This window comes from Chrysemys picta, chromosome 2 (assembly GCF_011386835.1).
Source record: "Chrysemys picta bellii isolate R12L10 chromosome 2, ASM1138683v2, whole genome shotgun sequence".
In the NCBI taxonomy this organism is placed as follows: Eukaryota; Metazoa; Chordata; order Testudines; family Emydidae; genus Chrysemys; species Chrysemys picta.
In genome coordinates, this window is record NC_088792.1 from 192,123,404 (window position 1) to 192,146,575 (window position 23,172).

At 40.0% G+C, this 23,172-nt stretch overlaps 1 protein-coding gene across 4 annotated transcripts in view; it reads right to left on the reverse strand.

The window, feature by feature from the left end:
• ZNF407 (zinc finger protein 407) overlaps positions 1 to 23,172 on the reverse strand; it is a 449,103-nt gene that overhangs the window by 86,736 nt on the left and 339,195 nt on the right. Inside the window, exon 9 of one of the 4 annotated variants that reach the window (XM_065582015.1) lies at positions 391 to 23,162. The exons of the other annotated variants lie outside the window; for them this stretch is intronic. Coding sequence (XP_065438087.1) covers positions 23,026 to 23,162 — 137 coding nt within the window. The 3' untranslated portion in view covers positions 391 to 23,025. Of the gene's footprint in view, positions 1 to 390; positions 23,163 to 23,172 lie in introns of those variants that run through there. 4 annotated transcript variants of the gene reach the window in all.

The window sequence follows — 23,172 nt, forward strand, 5'->3', positions numbered from 1 at the left end:
GGTGTGCTTGGGAATCTTTACTGACTTGTTTTATTGCTGTAATTTTTTGCTTTAGAATATATCCATTGCAAAAGCTTCTGTGATGTAATCCTTTTTTATAACTTAACTCTGTAACTTCTAAGTAATCTTAGATCCTTTGACACTGATACTAAACCCACATTAAAAATGATCTCGAGAAATATAGCTTCAATGTTTTGTTTTCAGGGAATTTTTATAAACCTCACATTTCAGAACAAGGCACTAATATAGAACATCTAACAGATTTCTATGTGAAAATAAATTTCTGACATGTAATGTTAGCACTAAGAGATATTTAACCCTTGAAAACCAATCTCAACCCTATTTTCTGTTAGTGATTTTGAAGAACAAATTTGTCTATGACTATGGTAATTTTTTCTTTGATAAGTTCGGTTTATTCAAAGTTTGGAATAAAAGATTTTCCTAACTGAGGTGATCATTGATTAGTATTCTCTAAAGGCAGTTTTTCTTTTTATGGACATTATCAGCGCGGTCACTGCAGGAAATAAATATTGCTGGAACTTGTATTGTGGCAATGTATAATGATGGCACATATCTGAAACTTGTTTTTACACCTGTGTTTTTCCTTTTGTGTGTGGTACATATTCAGACTATGGTTGCATTCCCTGTTTAATAGCATGTGCTGGGGTCCTTTCATTTTTATTTCTGCGCCTGCTTGACCTGTACTGTATTGAAATGAATTCCTATTGTAAAAGTCAAGCAGATACTATACTGAAATGAATAAGTAAATGTGGAATTAGAAGAAAAATCATATTCAAAATATATGATATTAGCAACTCCCCGTAAAATTGCACTGGACCAAAACTGCTGCACTTTGTAGGAATACAATTTCTAATGAGCCAAATCTTGCCCCCTCCTCTGTTACCTCAGAGAACCATAACTGGGTGGAACTGGTGTGTTTCCTCTATGTAAAATGTAGGTGATGCGGATTTGGGGAGCTCGCACTGAGGTCCCACAGCCTATATGTGTCACTGGGAATCGTCACTTCCCAGTGTGCAAATGGCTCTTGGGTGCACTAAAGGGTTGTTGCTAGAGGGAAGGAACAGAAACTCTCCCCCACAAAAAGGGTCCACTAGCAATGGGGCCTACTGAGGATACAGTCGTGGCTGCAAAATAAACAAATACAAATGATTAATATCTCAGTTATATTTTTGAATAAATAATGAGAATGCACTTTGTTAGAACCACCTTTATTTTATATTAAGGGGTAACAAAGCAAGGGTGAGCAAAACTGAATTTTCATGAGAGATCACAGTGGGCTTCTCACAGTATCCTCACGAGAAGGGTGCAAATATTTCAAATAGTACTATATTAATGCACACTAGAGAGCTTTTAGTGTCTGCCTGCAGGGTTCACATGGGTCAGTTAGTGTGCAACATGCTAGTGTGCTCTAGAATTTACATCCCTCTGGTGTGGACTAAAGCACCATGTAGACAAGCCCTCGCTTTCTCTCCAAAGCAAGCCACATCTGAACACAAAATGGCATCTGCTTCTGCCTGTAGGAAGGCAGTTAAAGGTATAGAACATGGAAAAAAATACAGTATATAATAAAAAAAAAAATCAAGTCACATCAGTAGTACTGCACATCTCAAACATTCATAAATCATGTGTCAGACCTAAACATCATGAGATTAAGTTAAAAATTATGAGATTTGGAAAACAACATTTTGGGCTTTCTAATGAAGGTCTGCTAACTTGACAAATCTTTGTCAGCTTCTAACATGATCAAATTTTGTATTGAAGACGAGCCTTAAGATGAGCTTTAGGTCCCTTACTAGACTGGTGTTTTGGCCTACTGCTGGCAAAATAAGTCATTGCTTTTGGAATCCATTCCTGCATTAATTTTAAGCAGCACTCTATGCGTTTGCCTTTGGTGCAAAGTTAACTCAAGTTATAACTCACATTACCTCTAACTCAACTCCTGTCCACACACAAAAACCTGGCTGGCTAGTCTCAACAGGAGTGCAGGCTAAAGCTCAAGTAAGCACAACTCATCAGTCATTAACATGAACACTCTGCAGAGTGGACACAGGTTACTGCCACTAATTTTCCAATTACTTCCCCCTGAGTGCCCATAAAAGACAGGCAAGTTCTTCTACATTGTAAGAGAATTCATAGGTCAGGTCAGCTTACTGAAGCACTAAGAATCACTCGACGTTCCCCCAGAAATCTTTCTGCCACACATGAATGAGTCCAGAGCCAGTGTGGACACAGTAACTTGAATGTTATTTCACAATATGGCTGCTCTCACATGAGATAGGCTATCTTGAGAGGAATAACTCAAGTATATGTAACTCAAGTCAATATGGCAATGAAAACATACCCTAAGTCATGTAATTGTCTTGCATCCTGTCAGGTGTGGACTGCATCCGACCATTTACTTACCTCACCCAATATCTGCCATTAAGAGCTTATGTTCACTGCAATGTTAGCTCAAGGTATAACTCAAGTGTTGCCCTAACCTGACTCTTGTCGCGCATACAAGAATCTGTAGCTTGAGTTATAGGATCTTTTAAGCTCAAGCTAGCTAGCTTGTCCTGAAATGTGAGTTGAAGCTAGAGTTCTGCTGATACGCAAGCTAGGACTGCAGCAGAGACTCAGATACTCTGTGCTACTAATACAAACACTCTCTATTGCTTAAGTGTTGTTTTGCAGTATGTCCGTTCTTACCTAAAATAGACTAATTTGAGAGGATTTAACTTGAGTGTAGATTAACTCAAGCTATCTGCAGTGAAACGTATCTTAAGGTGTTCCAACCTCTACCTGAGATGGTGTCAACCTACTTAGGTTATCAGACAATCAAACTTCATTAACTACCCAGTATCTAATTTAATGTAGGCATCCAAACTGTACCCATAACCAGAAACACCTTTTCACATGACTGGTCAAAAGACTGCATTCTTTCTCAAGAACACAGACCTTTGCCACGGTGATTCAGCACCTTGCTATAGTGAGTCATGCCTTCAACCCTGGATGACTGTAGTCTATCTTCAGAGTATGAAGGATCAATGAGAGCAGTACATACCAAGCTATACTAGGTCATTAATCTTTTCTGGATAAGCATCCAAGTCCTGGTGGTACTAACTTTTACACTAATGAATAGGTTAAAGCATGGTTAGCCCAGAGACTGCCTTTCTCTCCATGACACACTATAACTGTCATCAATAGGAATGATGTGGTGGATTGATTAAGGCATGCTCTGATGGACAGAAGGATACACTGCGTCTTCTGTTGCACATTTTAAAAAAAGAGACAGATCTCATTGCTTTATCTCTTCCTCCAGCTCCCTACTCTCTCTACTCAGTGCACTCACCCATCATGGATTTGAAGTTAAGCAGCCTTTTTTGCCTTCACCATTTAGCCAATTTCTTTTGGCTCGTCAAAACCACTTAGCATTATTTCATACATTTATATTTGTATTTTAGACGTAGTCCCAGATTTTAAAAGGTATTTAGGTATTGCAGAGCTCAGCATTGCAATGCCAAACTGATTTAGGAGCCTAAATATAATTTTCAAATGGGAGTTAGGTAAAAATGTCAAATCCCATTGACAGGTAATGGGATCTAGGCTCCTAAATGCCTAAATCACTTTTCAAAATGAGATTTCACAGTCAGTCAAGTTGCAATACTGAGCACAGAAATGCCTAAATTCCTTTAAATCCTTCAACAATTTCTTTATTCCCCTCCCCTGCATTTCCCATGACACTACACACATTCCCAAATCCTAGGGAGAAAAGATGGGCTGGCCATGCAACATATCCCAAAGCTTATCAAACTCAGGCTCCTGTGGACAGTTTATAGGGAACAAAAAGGCATACTTGTTATCAGCTTCCAGTTTCAATTTACAACCATTAAGGAAGTTTTGTCCAAGGCAAGTAAAATTCCATAAAACAAACTTACAGCATTCACCATCAATTTCAGCTGACACTCTCAAACCTTTTCAATTCACACCTTTATTCCTGTCAATCAAAAGTGCACGGTATTACAAGAAAACAGTTAAATCTAGACTGGATTGATATATATTATGTTTTGGCTGCCATCAGTTTCTCTTTGGCCCTTGAAAGCTGTCTAGTATTTAACTTTTGCCTGAAGAAATCTGCCCCACTATTGGAGCAAGCAAGGACCTAGCTACTCCCTGTGGATCTCTGTGCCACAATGACTTTGTAGCTTCTGTTATAGGCCTCGAATGTAAACTTTTATTACACTAGAATTCTTATTCTTTACCATGCCTGCACTGTGCACAAGTTAGTCTCTGCACCACAATGCCAGAGATTTTTTCTCGATGAGATCCCTGACTTCACAGAGTTTCTACATCATTGTCCTTCCTGACTGCATATTCACACATAAAAATTACAGTTATCATTACCTTACACTGACAGCTCTCTTCCTGCTTCGTACTGCTCAGCAGTACAGGAAGAACACAGAGAATCCTGGGATCCTGACAGAATTTAGGGTTTTCCACCTGAGCTGTATACCTTTTGATGTAAATAGCCTTCAGCCTGTGTTGTTCCACCATCTGGGATTACTAAGTATCACAGACAGGGTCTGTATAAACTGGATATATAACTCCATGTAAACCGTCAACATTAGAGGTGTGTAAATAACTGCAGCTCCTAGGCTGATGTCAATGATGCACCTTTGCCTTTCAAAACTGGCACCTTGCCTTTCAAAGCTCTTCTTCTGAACAACTGTACACTCCCATTCCCTGATACACAGTTACAGGACAGACATGGTGAATCAACTGGACATACAGGCAGTAAGGAACACATCTCAATTTCCTTTTAAATTGACCACAATACGGCTTGCAGAAATTCATATAGTGAAAAGTGGAAGATAAAATAGGGAGCCAGTTTCTGTTTAAGTACCCATAATTAGATTACAGAATGCTTGAAATTCAAAGGTCACTGATAGACAGCCAGAGATTCAAATAGTACTACAAGTATATTTTTAACCAAGTTAAAAAAGACAAATTTTCACAGACCTCACTTTTTAAAATGGTTTTAGTTTTTACATTTGTACAGTTATAGATAGGATGGAATATAGAATGTATTAGTATGCAAGGAATGGCATGTCCATTTGGTGTAGCAGAAATAAAAAAAGGGGGAGAATCCCCAAGATCATAGCAATAATCTGTGTGACAGTGAGTATAGATAAACCCTTAACAAAGTTGTACTCATCTGATAAAAAGTTTATTTGTGTGATAGTTTAGGTTGTTGATTTATATAAATATTTTACTTACGTGTGGTATATTTACGGTCTTGATTCTTGAAATGGATACATTTTAGGATTTGTATAGATGGTTATGGTTGGTGCATTACTTTTTGTTGCTCACAATACCATCTGATTGCTAAAGTAAGAGATATGAACATTTCTGACACAGACCCAGATGGATTCGTGTCTCTATGCTCTTCTCCTCACAGATGTTTTTTGTCTGCTTTGATACATGTAAATAGTCTTTAAAACAGCCACTGCAATCATTATCCAGACCATCAGCAAAGTCATCAAATGTATCAGAAAGCAAACAAGTTAAATTAAAAATACATAAACACGCAGTTTTAGACAATGACACTAATTATTCCAATACATAAAGGGCACCTACAAAATAGCGATCTTTCTGTTCTCTGCATGTAATGAAAGCACAGTCCTATCTATATGGCATTTGCATTGATCCTACTGTGGCAATTGCCTGGTTGTTAGTATTTAAACCTTTCCAGGACAGTTCAAAATGCTCGAACTTGTCAAGTTCGATTTTTTCTTGGTATATTTTTTTTTAGATGAAAAGATCCCAGTTTAGTGAATCCCAAAATTTTAAATAATTTGATATATCAGATCAGAAGACTACATGACACATACGTGACAGAATGCAGGTGTGGACGTCTGTCATAATAAAACCACTTAGGTTCAATATGAAAGCACAATTCACTGAAGGAGCTCCAGTGAACCTCAGCAAGAGATTACGTACAGACCTATTGGCAGAACATGGCAAGACAGAATGTCAGATTTCATACTCAGCAGACATCTACAACAACTGATGCCTTGTAGTCAAAGGCTGTTAAATTACCTGTGAAGGGTTACTGGCAGCCCTGAATGTTTTTCTCATTGTTTATTTAGTTCCAAAAGCTCTTGGTCTTTGTGCTGATTGCCCTAACTGACAGCACAGGAAATCTGGACTTTGTAAACAGGGCACTGCTGTATTGAATTACAGGTAACAAGTGTGTAATCAACCTGCTCGGGCTGGACCTTTGCAAAGAAATCTTCGGAATACGGACAGAAAGAATAGGGTTTCAATGTAGGGGGAAAAGAATCACATGAGCAGACTACAATATAAAAAGAGTTTAATTTAAATCCTTTGTGCTTATTTCTTTTAACATATTTGGCTAAAGAAAATACCTTGAAAGGCAACTAAGTATTTTATTTGTTCTTGTAATACTATTATTGAAATTAAAGGTGATTATGATTCGAAGGGCTTTCGTTCCTGTCCATAAAAACTATAATGGTTAAACAGTCATTAGCTGCAATATGTTATATAAAATATCAGGAAACAATCGATAGGTATTTATTCTTAAAGAAAGTTTCACTTAGTGAAAGCCTATAGTAAACTGAGATAAAAATGCAAAATGAGGTCGCCCTTTCTAAAGTGTTAAAAAACTGGAGGAGAACCTCTACAAAAATGGGGGCTCGGTGAAATCTAATACTAAAATATTTCTGCATGGTAAAACATCATCATAAAGTTGAACAGCCTCTCCCTCCTACCCCCCCCCACACACTGAGACTGTAGATTTATGTGAGGTATTTAAAATGTAATTGTTAATTAAAAAGCATAAATAAAAAATCAGTGGCAATTAGTCAGCAAAATAACCCCATGCCAGACAACACACATTAGTACAAGAGAGGAAATCCTCCTTTTTTATCAACATAGTCCTGTTCAATCTGTGTTTGTGGCCACTGTAGGCAATAACATTCAGTAGAAAAGAAAAGCTTAACAACAAAGGTTTCAAAATACATTAATATCAGACACCATTCCTATTCCGAACATTACGTATTAAAACTGATACTGTATACTATCGTCTTATTATGCCCCAAAGACCTTCTTTTGCAGTTTGAAATTATAAGAAAAACAAAGGTTTCATTAGTGTACTCACTGATGATGATAATTTTAGACTACTCATACTACTGGAATTTATGTTACATTAAAGCACCTGGGTTCTACTGGTAATTTTATTCCTCTTAGAAAAATGGTTCTCAGTTTTGGGGTCCTGGAGCTGTTTTTTGGGAGGGTTGAGAATTTTGATTACATAATTGAAACTGATAGATAGATAGATAGATAGATAGATAGATAGATAGATAGATAGATAGATAGATAGATAGATAAAGTGTACTAATATGACTCTAATCACTGTAGTATATGAACTCTTTGAATGTTAAAGGTTCTTTTATATACAAATAAAACATACCCTTTCTGGCTGAAAAATACCTTTTCATCTCAGTGATCAGGGCCCTAATATTACATAGATAGATAAGATACCCATAATCATTTTTAGACTGCAAGCTCTTTGAAGCTTGATATGACATATTCTTTGTTTTGAGGGCACTTTGCACATGGTGGACGCTACCACAGTTTAAATAATAGATATCTGCAATTAGTTTAATTGAATGTACGGCATTACTGAAGATGGAATTCATGCACATTTTCAATAAGAATGTACAATCAGAAATAAGGAAGTTATCATAGAAGGTAGACAATGTTCCATCTAGTTCAGTGTCCTGACTCTGCCAACTGTCAGTATGAGATGCTTCAAAAAAGATTCAAGGAACCCCATTACGGACAATTACAGAATAACTGGCCGAAAGAGGACATTTTTTCCTAATCACCGCCCTGTATTTTAAGCGGAGGGGTGGGTTGTCTGTCTGTCTGGGAGAAGAGGGCAATGCATTCTGGCTTGGGGGAGGAGGAGAGACGTAAAACTGCTGGAAGAGCCCTCAGCATGGTGGATGACTCACCATCTAGGAATGAGGGGTTTAAAAAGGTCAGGCTGGGCCTGGTCCCTTTCCTCATTCACTCGGAACAGGCTGGGCAGCAACCACCCTCCCTCCCTATTTAGGTCACAAATATACCAGGTGTTTAGCTATATCTGCTGTGGGCATTACGATAGCCGCCCCGCTAAGGGGGGCTGGTAAGGAATTTTTCCCTTACCACCATATTGGCCAGATGCAGTGGGGGTTTTTTCGCCTTCCTCGCAGCAGGTTCAGGTGGGCTCTGTTCATGCATAGCATGACGGGCGGTAGGCCATATGTCGCAACTCTTTATTTAAGTGTATAACGGATGTTCAGTGCAGGTACTCCATAAATTAAGGCACAAAAGAACGGATAAATGGCTTGGAAAAAGAATTAAGAAGAGGTGCTTGGTAACTGAGCAAGCCGGGGGCAGCTGGAGACTCTTCTGATTGGTACAGGAGGGAGCCAACCCCCCATCATTATAGTCCACCTTAACCCCTCCTACGAGGGGGGGTGGTTGGTAAGGTCCTGGCAAGGGAATTGCTGGAGGGACCTGGATGAAAAGCGGGGGAGCTGGTGGATCTGCTGGAGGGACAAACTTTTCACCTGCACTGCACATTTTATCCACTGGGTTAGTCCCAGACAGATATCTAATAATAAAGTTGCGGCCTGATTAAACCCTATCTAATGTCTCCTGTCATTCTTTCGGCATAGCTAGACAATGTGTGTGAGAGAGAAGAGAGAGAGAGAGTGTGTGTGTGTGTGTGTGTGTGTAAAGTCTAATATCTTTATTTAACCCTACTAAACTCCTGATCTCAATGATATCTTGTGACAGTACCACAGTTTAACTGTAGGTTGCATAAAAGATACTTTTATCAGTTTCAAATTTGTTGCCTTTCAATTTCATTGGATAGCTGCTTGTTGTTGCATTATTAAAAAGGGTCAACAGGAACATGATTTACCATTCTTCATTTTATATACTTCTATCATATGTTCTCTTTGCACATTCATTTATAAGTAGAATTATTTTTATATGTAGGATTATTAAAAATGTATATGCACTGAATATGAGGCTTCAGTCCTGCAACTGTAACTTTATGCATGTGATTAGCTCCTCTGAAATCAATGAGAATACTGCAGTTTACGTACATGCTTAAAATTAAGTACATGCATAAATGTGTTCATGATCAAGGCCTAAATATCTATTTTGACTACATATAGCACAATAAACTTTAAAGCTAACTAAATATGATGCATTTTGGTTTTTGACTGAAACACAATAAGAGTATTCTGGGATAGAAACACCAAGAATTCCAAGATACGGAGCCACAGTAGTTGATCTTGGGATTATGAATGGGAAAAGAATAAAAAAGATACTGCTCTAAGTAAATGTATTTAACCACTGAGGGTATTGAGAGTTATAGTATAAGCTTATGAAAAATCACCATTATTTATCTCTCTTTTTCAGAAAAAAGTAAATATGACCTTTCTTTTCCAGTATTATTTGTGATACCAAGGCACTCTTAAGCTACATATTGGAATGTACGTAAGCAATCTTAAACAGTATTAAATGTACAACTGTTGATACAAATATGGTTGGTGTATTGCTGTAACCATTCTTCTTGAGGACAAATGCTGTTTATCTTGTCAACTGGAAGAATACATTTTCACAGAAGACAGTTTGTATTTGATCACTTCCACCACTGAGCACCTAACCTAGACACCCTATGGTGATATCTAAATTCAAACCCACAAAATATAGCCTGTTGTACTAGTACCACAGTGCAATGAGCCACTGTGGCAGCCAATACTGTACTCTAACTACATTCACACTGATAATATATAGCTATAATTCTGCTTCAATTAAAAGCATATTTCAGCAAAAGCCCAGCATATGGTGGCTGCTCTATGCATTTTAATAACACAAGACCAGAACTCTGCTTATGCTAAATGCATATATTGCTCAAATAGAATCAGAAGTTTATTTCACATAAATAATGACTGATCATATTGGGACAAAATCCTGTATAACTTAAATGCACATTCATGGCAGCAACCCAGAAAATGTTGGTAATCTATACATGCTGGATAAAAAAAAATTGGTAAGTCTACTTCACCTGACTTCTTATTGATGTTTTTAAAACAAAAAAAACTCCAGTTATTTTCTCTGGGAAAGGAAAACTAAAAAACAACAACTTTATATACAATATCAAACTTCAATACAAGTATTCAATTGGTTCTAAATATTACCATACTATGAACACAGTATTACATGACATTTGGGGCTACTGATGTCTTGTTAATGTATCCTGTTCTTAAAAAGATAAAATTGGAAATGCAGAATTCTTATTGCACTAAAATCACAAAAGTCCAAAATAATTTATCCGTAATTTTTATTTAATGAAGTTTTGCTTTACATTTAGAAATAAGAGTTTGCTGAAATACTGAACTACGCACTTACAGTTTTCCCTTGGAATTTGTTACTTAAAAATATGTATATGTATATATATTTCTGCAAATCTGAACACCTCAAGAGTATGACGCATTCGGACTTACCATTATTAACACAATAAGGGAAGTTGGGTATTGCAATTTACTCCTGGATGAAATCGTGAGTTGTTACTGTAATGGTCCAAAATGAGTAGGAAATGTAATCTATGTTCAGAAGAACACAAATGTAATCTATATTCAGAAGAACATACCCATTTTCATTTATTCTAGCTCCAATATATGGTAATCTATGTTATATATATGTATACAGAAATCTATGTTCAGAAGAACACACCCATTTTCATTCTAGCTCCAGCATATAGAGCAAAGATGTTGAAAATATTTTTCCTGACTATAAAAACTATTCATCCGATAAATTAATTATATGACTGTTTTTGCTTATTAATATACTAACAAAAACATAGAAATAGAAATTACACTTTTTCCTTGGTATATTTACCTGGTGGTACAATATTAAAAGATTAAAGGTTTTAATATGTTTAGGGAAGATTTAAGATTCTAACCTCACTTCTTATAGTTTTATATTGATGTTACTCCACTGGTTTCATTAGAGATACTTTTGATATCAAAATAAGGATCAAAGTTGCAGAGCAGAAGCATCAATGTTTGGGAAAAAACATTTAGAGAGTGTCATTGCCTCACTGGAAATCTTGAACACTGGGCTGCTTGCTTAAGCACTGCTTTGAGTAGACCATAATTTGCGGTTTGCTTTTGCAATCTTGTATCTCTTTTCAAAAAATGTATTCTCATCAATGTTTTAAATGTAGGAGTACAATATATGGGGAGTATTTCTCTTTCATTGACAAAATAACTCACTCGTGCAATCTAGTCTTTCTTGACAGCTTGGAAGCTGGACCAAGAAATTACTCATAATTATTACCAGACTAACTGGAAAAGTTGCTAGTGGCACACTTTTCCTACATTGCTTTAAACAATGCAAAAAATTTGAATATACTTTAAACACACTTTGAAAAGAAATAAACTAGCCTTGAATGGATAACAACTCCCACGTAGGGTGTTTTTTAGGTGAGTGAACATGTAGGTGAAATATAAAGGGTTGCATAGGAAATACTGTTTTGTCATCACCTGAAGTACTGGTATAGGGCCTTGATTCTCCAAAGGAAAATTATGCTATCTGATTAATTAACAAAAAGTATAAATTAGTCTGTTATAAAAGTGAAAGCCATGAGATAGTACTATTATTGATTGTTTAAACAGAAGACATACACACACTTCTTCTAGAGGAATGCACAGCAGCCTGTATCGCACCAGTTTTCACTGCCTCTGCCAAAATAAGGCTCAGAAGTAGAAGTTATTCATAAAGAAATCAGGTAGGCAATTTAATTTTAATACAAGTAAACTCATTATGACAGTGATCCAAACAGTTTGGCCATTAGGAACTTTGAGATGACTTTGGCAGTAGAGACTAAGGCCTTGACGCCATGCCATACATGGAAATAAACTATAGGTATCTTTATACAACATAATTATGTCCACACTAGGGGTTGTATTGGTAGAACTATTTCAGTTAAAAAAAAATCTGATTTTTCACAAACATGGTGAAACATACAAGGCTTGTTCAAATGAGGCTATATCATTTGTCTTGGAACAACAACATTTTGGGAGAAATTGTCTGAGTTTCATGACGGAGAGGTGCCTGGACCAAATCTGAGTGACTGGCATTTTGACTTGGCACACGGTGGCACAGCGGCACTCAGAGTTTAGCACTTGATAGTGCAGGGAGTGTCGTTCACCCTGGCCAGATCCAGATACTGCCATCACCGCTGCTGGCATCATTGCACTGAGCCCAAGGCGACCCACCAGGCCAAGAGCCCAGAGGTAGGAGCATGTTGGCCATACCCCTCCCACTAGCAACCGGCTGGAGATCAGGGAGAGGCAGGACTGGGAGCGCTTCCCCTCTTTCCAGCTGCATGCAGATCAGAGTCCCTACCATCCCCACAGAGATGGCAGCAACCACGGGGGCCTGGGCCCTATCTGACCACCCAGCCCCCCAGTCTCAGAGGGAGGGCAATGACCCCACAGGGCAAGGCCCTCACTGGTTCCCCCTCCCATCCTCTTCACTATTCTTAAACTCTTTTATTTCCATGGCAATTTGTTTTGGAAGGGTAGGGGGGCCTCAGTTTCAGATTTTGCCCTAAGTCCCCAAAACCTCTGTGTGGCCCTGAGTCTTCCAATCCTTAGAAGCCTTGCTGTCCTTGTCTTCCAGCCTACACCAGGTCCAACACCTAGTGCAGACAGGGTGTGTCTTAATCCCTGCAGGTATTTCTCTATGGTTTCTCCAGGTGGTAATTACTTATGTAAAAGCTTACCAAAGTAAACTTGTGACAAAACAATGTATTTTCTACCATCACAAGACTGATGTATTTTTCTGTCAAGTTGGATAATATTCAAGAGTGTGATAAGATCTAGCATTTGCGGCAGAGACCAACATCTGTGCAAAGCAATCCAGGGCCAGTAGTCAGACCAGTCCCTCCCCCGCTCCCAACCAATGAACCATACACCTGGTGTAACAGGCAGGGTGGGAGACTGTTCCCAAACTGTTCTACTATAGGAAAGAGAAGGAATGAGAGGCACCTTTGCACCCTCTTCTCTCACAAACTCACACGTGGGTAGGTTCTGATCACTATGTGCAACTGTTGTCATCAGAGTCTGGCCAACTTTAGAAAATGCTGCCAAGTCTCTCTCTTTGACAAAGCCTTTTCACAACAAGAATGACACTCAGAGTTACCCCCTTCCTAGCTACTATCTCACTCCTCTCTTAAAAGAAAAACAGAAACAGAATCATAACCTGCCCGCAAGCAGAACTTCCATACCCCTAAAAAGAAGAAGAGCCAGAAACTCATGAAGCCTACTAAGGTATGTTTACACTGCTAATAGACATGCACAGCTGGCCAGTGCCAGCTGACTCTGGATTGCAGGGCTTGGGCTACAGGACTATTTAACTGCAGTTTAAACATTTCGGATCAGGCTGCAGCCCGAGCTCTGGGACCCTCTCCCTCACAGGGTCCTACAGCCCGGAAGTCTACCCTGCAGCTTGAGTTTTTAATTGCAGTGTAGATATACCCCTAGGGACTTTGCAATTGCTATTGATTTTACATGGAAGGCACACAGATATTATGGTGATGTGTGGCAGTATACAAATCTAAGATAATGTTGGACAGTTAGATGTTGCCAGTTCATTTTATGAGCAACAAGAAGAACATCAGGGAAAGTGTGGGACCCTTACTGAATAGGGGAGGCAACTTAGTGGCAGATAATGTGGAAAAAGGTGAAATACTCAATGCTTTTTTTTGCCTCCGTCTTCACAAAGTCAGCTCCCAGACTGCTGCATTGGGCAGCACAGTATGGGAAGGAGGTGAGCAGCCCTCAGTGGTGAAAGAACAGGTTAAGGACTATTTAGAAAAATTGGACATGCACAAATCCATGGGTCTGGATCTAAAGCATCTGAGGGTGCTGAGGTGTTGGCTGATATGATTGCAGAGCCTTGGCCATTATTTTGAAAACTCATGGCAATCGGGGAGGTCCCGGATGATTGTAAAAAGGCAAATATAGTGCCCATCTTTAAAAAAGGGAAGATGGAGAATCCAGGGAACTATACACCGGCCAGCCTCACCTCAGTCCCTGGAAAAATCATGGAGCAGATCCTCAAGGAGTCCATTTTGAAGCACTTGGAGGAGAGGAAGGTGATCAGGAACAGTCAACATGGATTCACCAAGGGCAAGTCATGCCTGACCAACCGGATTGCCTTCTATGATGAGATAACTGTTTCTGTCGATATGGGGAAAGCGGTGGACATGATATATCTTGACTTTAACAAAGCTTTTGATATGGGCACCCACAGTATTCTTGCCAGCAAGTTAAAAAAGTATGGATTGGAAGAATGGTGGATAGAAAGCTGGCTAGATCGTTAGGCTCAACGGGTAGTGATCAACAGCTCAATGTCTACTTGGCAGCCGGTATCAAGTGGTGTGCCCCAGGGCTCTGTCCTGTGGCCGGTTTTGTTCAACATCTTCATTAATGATCTGGATGATGGGATGGATTGAACCCTCAGCAAGTTTGCAGATGACACTAAGCTGGGGGAAGAGGTAGATATGTTGGAGGGTAGGGATAGGATTCAGTGTGACCTAGACAACTTGGAGGATTGGGCTAAAAGAAATCTGATGAGGTTCAACAAGGACAAGTGCAGAGTCCTGCACTTAGGACAGAAGAATCCCATGCACTGCTACAGGCTGGGGCCTGACTGGCTAAATCGCAGTTCTACAGAAAAGGACCTGGGGATTACAGTGGACGAGAAGCTGGATATGAGTCAGCAGTGTGCCCTTGTTGCCAAAAAGGCTAATGGCATATTGGGCTGCATTAGTAGGAGCATTGCCAGCAGATCGAGGGAAATGATTATTCCCCACTATTCGGCATTGGTGAAGCCACATCTGGAGTACTGTGTCCAGTTTTGGGCCCCCCACTACAGAAAGGATGTGGATAAATTGGAGAAAGTCCAGAGGAGGGCAATGAAAATGATTAGGGGGTTGAGGCACATGACTTATGAGGAGAGGATGAGGGAACTTGGCTTATTTAGTTTGAAGAAGAAAAGAGTGTGTGTGGGGGGATTTAATAGCAGCCTTCAATTACCTGAAGGGGGGTCCCAAAGAGGATGGAGCTAGGCTGGTCAAAGTGGTGGCAGATGACAGAACAAGGAGCAATGGTCTCATGTTGCAGTAGGGGAGGTCTGGGTTGGATATTAGGAAAAACTTTCACTAGGAGGGTGGTAAAGCACTGGAATGGGTTACCTAGGGAGGTTGTGGAATCTCCATCCTTAGAGGCTTTTAAGTCCTGGCTTGACAAAGCCCTGGCTGGGATGATTTAGTTTGGGTTGGTCCTGCTTTGAGCAGGGGGTTGGACTAGATGACCTTCTGAGATCTCTTCCAACCCTAATCTTCTATGATTCTATGAATATTAAAAATTGTACAGCAATATCACTACCATACTAATCTAATTTCCTTCCAGGTTCCAGAAAATAGGAACACCAAGTTTGAGACTGACTTCCTCATTCAACATGTTACTTTTAACATACTACTGATGTCAGATCATTCGTTTTGTTCAAGTAAAGTACAAGCATCGGTTTGGTGAGAATAAAGAAAAGGCCAAATAGTTATGGAAAACACAATGATTACACTCAAACTTTTGTTGAACCCGGTATATTCCAGTGATTTGCTGAAAACAATACAAATTAATCTATGCAAAATGAGTAACAGCACAGGAGTCATGACACGCAATGACTTGTTAACCAATGAAACACAAAGTCATCTACAATGCTTTGAAGGACGTTTATGGACCTTGTTACAGAAGTTCTGTCCCACTGAAAGACCGAAGTAATACCGATTCCTGACAAAACTGAGATCCCGCAACAGTCCAATGAAAATTTGGACCAGTTTGATAGATAGGTTGCCTAACATCACTGATGATTAAGTGACAGGACATAGCAATAAAGCAATATGTCAATTAAAAATTGAAGGAGATTATTACACTTGAAACTAATACACTGATTAGCTCAGAGAAGAGTTATTTATTTCTAATGGTTTACTGTCAGGAATCTACAACTATAGGGACTGTCGTGTAGATCCATTTGCTTAGTGAAGCAGTTTAGTGAGATGGTGTAATCCTGGAGAATCTCAAAGATGCAACCTGTTACCTTATGCAAACACAAAGTGGAACAGCATGAGAGCAGTAGTTATGAGGACCACTCTCTAATGCCAGGAGTATTCTAGCTAGATGTTTTCTTAATTGCTTCTTGCCAGTGTTACAAAGAATTCACTTCTGGAAATATAGTGAGGATTTAAAGCACAGAGAAGCACTATTGGCATAGCATGTCAAATGTAAGAAAAATATAAAGAACAGAACATGGATCTCTACTCAATCTTTATTGAGCTGACAAATGCAATTGAAATAGTCTCAGCAGACCTGGATTATGGAAAGTGCTGCCCAGGATCAGATGTCTGGGAAGTACATTAAAATTGTTGGTCAACTACATAATGGTATGCTGGGCAGAGCGTTTGTGGATGGTGCTTTTTCTGAAACATTTAATATTTCCGATGAGGTTGAACAGGGCTGTGTTTGCACACCAAATCTCTAAGGCATTATCTTTGCTGCTGTAATTGATTATCACAAAACATCTGAACATGGGCATCCTCAGCAGTGTTTATATATCTAAAGGCCTCTAACTTGAGTAGATCCGTGACTTAACTGAGATTGTTTCTTATTTATGCTTATTGAAACTCAAGAGGATCACTAAGTTTATCATCAAATAAAGCCACACTATGCTGGTGATGTTGGTATGTGCCTGCACCTGCAAAAGTAAGTGGTGCTAGGTTCTGCTGAATTGTTTTCCAGATTTCAATGCCCTGCTGTTGAACGTTGCTTTTATTGATTGTGTAGCTCATGCTCACCTCATAATATTCTCTTTGCACTATCACATGATCAGGCTGTGCACCAAACTAAAAACTGACTTGTATTTGTCATGTTAACTTCTCTCTGGCTGAGAATCCTGGATATAGTACTTCCTCCATGCTTAAATGTTGACAGATTTCCTCTGTTCAACTTCAGGTTCATCATGCATACTAAAGTGAAGTATAATGTTACCAGCTGATAAGTGTTTAAATATGGCAAATAAAATTGTGTTGAGACCATGCTAATTAAAACACAGCTCAGTTAGGCAGGACATTTTGTTTGGATGAATGACAATATAACTCCCATGTGTATTCTGTGCATCCAGAACAGACTTGGCAAGCATTCACAAGGTGGGCAGAGAAATTGCTTCAAGGACATATTTAACAGCTCAACCTGAAGGTATGCGGCAAAGGCATGAATAAGTAAGAGATGATTATGGCAGATCAGTCTGGATGGTATTCAATGAGGAGCGGGCAAATCTGGAATGCAACACTGAAATGTGGCAAGAAAAGACGTGCTGAGGAAGCAACATGCACAGGGACTCTCCCAACAACCAAGTAACCAAAACAAGGCACTGGTTTTCATACACTGTAAAAAGCCTAGTACTGCACAGATTGCTTAACCCCTGTAGAAATGATACCTAGCTAGTCAACCTCAAGAACAAGAACAAAAGAATATTAATACATTATGGATGGAATCAGTGGAAATACTTATGGAGCAAGATACTACTCGGTGTGAGAAAGGGTGGCAGTCTCTGGCCCTTAGTGATGCTTGGAGCATAAGCTCTAGTCTAAAGCCAGTCTTGGCGGAAAGATTCAGAAAATGTTGTGCACTTCTGTTTAGTGACTATGCACTGTCTATCTGCTGACTTTTGCCCCAAAACTGTTTGCCTTTTAGTGGTGCTCTCTGTACGTCACAGGTCAAGTGCTCTGGGATGAAAGGTGCTAGACAGGTATTAATTATTATGATTATAAAACTGGTTTTTCGGTCTAATTCTTCCTCAAGTCTTACTTCAACATTTTACTAGTTAACTGTTTTATTTATCATTTAAAATATTTATGTTCCTTTTTTGGGGAGAAGAGAGGATTGTTGGTCATGAGATGCAGGGTTGCCATGTAATGTATCTATGATTGCTTCATTATGGTGGAAACAAACATCCTAATAAATATTTATTTACTAAAGATATACTTACTCAAAGGGTATCCAATTATTAATTTACATTTAATTTAAAAAGTATATTATGTTCTAAGGGTAAGCTTCTGCCACCCCTTCTCACATTAAGCAGTACAGTACTGGATTCCACAAGTAGTCTTATTGAAACAAAGGTTTTCAGAATCTTCCACATTACATCAAAATGCACTTTATCCAACTCAGTGACCCTTGTGACTAATAGACACGCTCAAATAATCACATTCAAGGCTTTCCCCCTCAATTTTTAAAATCAAAATATTGGGCCTGATTCTCTTCTCACTTCTGGCAGTTTTACAGTGGCCTAAACTTACTGACATCAGTGGAATTCATAGGCTCTGACTTCTAGTTTGCCCAGGGGGTGCTCCAGCCCCGCTCCACCCTGAGACCCTACCTCCACACCACCCCTTCCCCCAATACCCTGCCCTTGCGCCGCCTCTTCCCGCCTCTGCTCTACCCCCTCCCTGAGGCCACTGCCTGTCTGCTGCTCTTAGCCCTTCCCCAAACCACTCCCAGAGCTACCAAACAGCTCATCGGGGGCACCACCAAACAGCTGATCAGTGCACTACCATCAAACAACTGTGGCTGGTGGGTGCTGAGCACCCACTATGTTTTTTCCGTGGGTGCTCCAGCCCCAGAGCACCCATGGAGTTGGCGCCTATGGTGGAGTTACTCCTGACTTATACTGGTAAAATAAGAGGGACAAGTAATGTATTTTATTGGACCGACTTCTGCTGATGAGAGAGACATGCTTTTGAGCTACACAGAGATCTTCCTCAGGTCTGGGAAAGGTACTAAGAGTGTCACAGCTCTGTGAAGCTCGAAAGTGTGTCTCTCTCACCAAAAATTGATCCAACAAAAGATATTATCTCACCCACCATGTCTTTCTAATATCCTGGGACCGGCAGGGTTACAATAACACTACATGGTAAAAGAAGAATCAGATACAAGATTTTTTCCAAGACACATGCCTAATATTTAAGGAAAGTCCTTACCATAGTACTGCTAAGCAATGCTTTAGTAGGCTTCCTAAACCAAACTAGAATAATGGTTATAGACGTTAAAATTATCACCTGGCCACTCATCCTACGTTTTTCAATATCATTTAACAGTTTAGCATAAAACTGGTAAATTGTCTAATTCTTATTTTAGTCACTCTTAAAATATTGATTTAATACTAAACAAAAAGAAATGAAAACCTTAAGGCAAAACCAATGTTTTTCTTGAGTTTACAGTATACTCAGAAGAGGGTTTGTTTAAAATATTATTCACAGTATATATTGGCAAAATAATATACTGTTAATGATCAAACATAGAAGAAAATATAGGTACGCTTTTACAGTACACAAACACAAAAGCCAACTAGACTGGCATGACAATTAAAAAAAAATCATAGATCTAAAGTGGTAAGTTAATTAAAGGCACAGTATTTTTCCGGATAGATTTTTTTTTTTTTAAAGATTTTTACCTATTAAAATGAACGAGCTCAATACTCAACCATACTGAGTTTACACTTGGCACTGCTGAGAAGGTGGTGGGAGAAGGTGGCTCTAAGCTACAACATAATTAAGCAACAGAGGGTCCTGTGGCACCTTTAAGACTAACAGAAGTATTGGGAGCATAAGCTTTCGTGGGTAAGAACCTCACTTCTTCAGATGCAAGTAATGGAAATTTCCAGAGGCAGGTATAAATCAGTATGGAGATAACGAGGTTAGTTCAATCAGGGAGGGTGAGGTGCTCTGCTAGCATTTGAGGTGTGAACACCAAGGGAGGAGAATCTGCTTCTGTAGTTGGATAGCCATTCACAGTCTTTGTTTAATCCTGAACTTATGGTGTCAAATTTGCAAATGAACTGGAACTCCGCAGTTTCTCCTTGGAGTCTGGTCCTGAAGTATTTTTGCTGTAAGATGGCTACCCTTACATCTGCTATTGTGTGGCTAGGGAGGTTGAAGTGTTCTCCTACAGGTTTTTGTATATTGCCATTCCTGATATCTGACTTGTGTCCATCTTTCCTCTTGCGTAGTGACTGTCCAGTTTGGCCAATGTACATAGCAGAAGGGCATTGGTGGCACATGATGGCATATATAACATTGGTGGACGTGCAGGTGAATGAGCCGATAATGTTGTAGCTGATCTGGTTAGGTCCTGTGATGGTGTTGCTGGTGTAGATATGTGGGCAGAGCTGGCATCGAGGTTTGTTGCATGGGTTGGTTCCTGAGTTAGAGTTGTTATGGTGTGGTGCATGGGTTCTGGTGAGAATATGCTTAAGGTTGGCGGGTTGTCTGTGGGCGAGGACTGGCATGCCTCCCAGTTTTTTGAAATAATTGTGCTTGAGGATAAAATTTGGTGACAATATATACCTCCAGACCAGTGGCACCGCATGGCCCCACAATATGCCAACATTTTTATGGCAGACCTGGAACAACGCTTCCTCAGCTCTCGTCCACTCATGCCCCTTCTCTACCTACGCTACATTGTTGACATCTTCATCATCTGGACCCATGGGAAGGAGACCTTGGAAGAATTCCACCATGATTTCAATAGCTTCCACCCCACCATCAACCTCAGCCTGGACCAATCTACACGGGAGGTCCACTTCCTAGACACCACAGTACAAATAAGCAATGGCCACGTTAACACCACCCTAATACCGAAAACCCACCGACCGCTACGCCTACCTTCATGCCTCCAGCTTCCACCCCGGACACACCACACGATCCATCATCTACAGCCAAGTACTGAGGTACAATCGCATCTGCTCCAACACCTCAGACAGAGACCAACACCTACAAGATCTTCACCAAGCATTCTCAAAACTACGATATCCACACAAGGAAATAGAGAAACAAATCAACAGAGCCAGACGTGTACCCAGAAGCCTCCTGCTACAAGACAGGCCCAAAAAAGAAACCAACAGAACTCCACTGGCCATCAGCTACAGTCCTCAGCTTAAACCTCTCCAACGCATCATCAGTGATCTACAACCCATCCTGGACAATGATCCCTCACTTTCACAGACCTTGGGAGGCAGGCCAGTCCTCACCCACAGACAACCTGCCAACCTTAAGCATATTCTCACCAGCAACCACGCACCGCACCATAACAACTCTCACTCAGGAACCAACCCATGCAACAAACCTCGATGCCAACTCTGCCCACATATCTACACCAGCAACACCATCACAGGACCTAACCAGATCAGCTACATCATCATCGGCTCATTCACCTGCACGTCCACCAATGTTATACATGCAATCATGTGCCAGCAATGCCCCTCTGCTATGTACATTGGCCAAACTGGACAGTCACTACGCAAGAGGATAAATGGACACAAGTCAGATATCAGGAATGGCAATATACAAAAACCTGTAGGAGAACACTTCAACCTCCCTAGCCACACAATAGCAGATGTAAAGGTAGCCATCTTACAGTAAAAAAACTTCAGGACCAGACTCCAAGGAGAAACTGCTGAGCTCCAGTTCATTTGCAAATTTGACACCATAAGATCAGGATTAAACAAAGACTGTGAATGGCTATCCAACTACAGAAGCAGTTTCTCCTCCTTTGGTGTTCACACCTCAAATGCTAGCAGAGCACCTCACCTTCCCTGATTGAACTAACCTCGTTATCTCCATACTGATTTATACCTGCCTCTGGAAATTTCCATTACTTGCATCTGAAGAAGTGAGGTTCTTACCCACGAAAGCTTATGCTCCCAATACTTCTGTTAGTCTTAAAGGTGCCACAGGACCCTCTGTTTCTTTTTTATAGATTCAGACTAACACGGCTACCCCTCTGATACTTAACATAATTAAGGACATCCTCAAGGCTGCTCAAGTGAAGGCTGCCTGGGAGCCAATGACTGTAGGGGATGAAGATCTGTTGGAGTGCTGTGCCCTCTGCCTGGTCCCCCCAACCCTCAGCATGTCCTCTGGGCTGGGGAAAGGGATACATATGAGGGAGACATAGGTGACATAGAGCTGGCTATGCCAAGTTTACACCACCTGGGGATTCACTTGTATTGCGGGAGACCTTGGTTGTCACTTTAGGACAGCTTTCTGTCTGTTTTGTGCTAAGCAGTTGAAGCTATGAGAGTGGAAGACTGTGCTCATCTGTTCTAATCCATACTCTGCGCTGCTCTTCTGTGCATAGGTTGATAGGAGGGGAAGTGGTCATAGCAAGCCTCTCCCTATTTCCCATGTAAGCTGCAGGGCCATGCTTTGTGGTACTGCACAGAGCACTAGGAAAGAATGATGGCTAATGGGCTAGCATGTATAACATATACCTGCAAGGGGGCATGGTATTCAGGTTATCCACTCATCAAGTCAGCTACAACATACCCCTTATTAAAATAAACACTACACTGTTTACAAAAGACAGCAGCATCACTATTGTGAAATGCTGTCTTTTAGACCAATATGCTGGAATAATAAATGTAGATAGTAGGTTGGGCACAGGACAAGGAATGGAGAGAACTGGATTCTAGTCCTGGCTCTGCCATTGACCTGCTGTGTTATGAGAATAATGAAGTTATTTTTTATAAGGAATGCTGCTATCACGTAGCAAGTGATAGTCAGAGGAGCATTCTGCTTCTTTACACAAAAACACAAGCATGCACTCCAGATTGTATGCCTTCCGAGCCTCATCTGAGTCTTATTGAATAGGGCAACAGGATTCCTGCAGCAACAGGTGCAAAACCCAGCATTTCTGCTTACTCTCGCCATACTGGTAAGAAATGAAATGTAAGAGTGGGATTTATCTTTATTTATTTATTGAGGAAAGAAGGAACTGTCTCTTCACAATAAAAGATCAAAGATTCTATTTCTTAACTTTAAAAACACAGTGTGTCGCATGAGAGGAGGAATGGCTTTGTATTCTGAGAACCAGGAACTTTGACTCCTAAGTCTTCCACAGTCTTCCTGTATGAATCCAACAAGTCATTTGCCTCTCTGCACTTCAGTTTCCAATCTATAAAAAA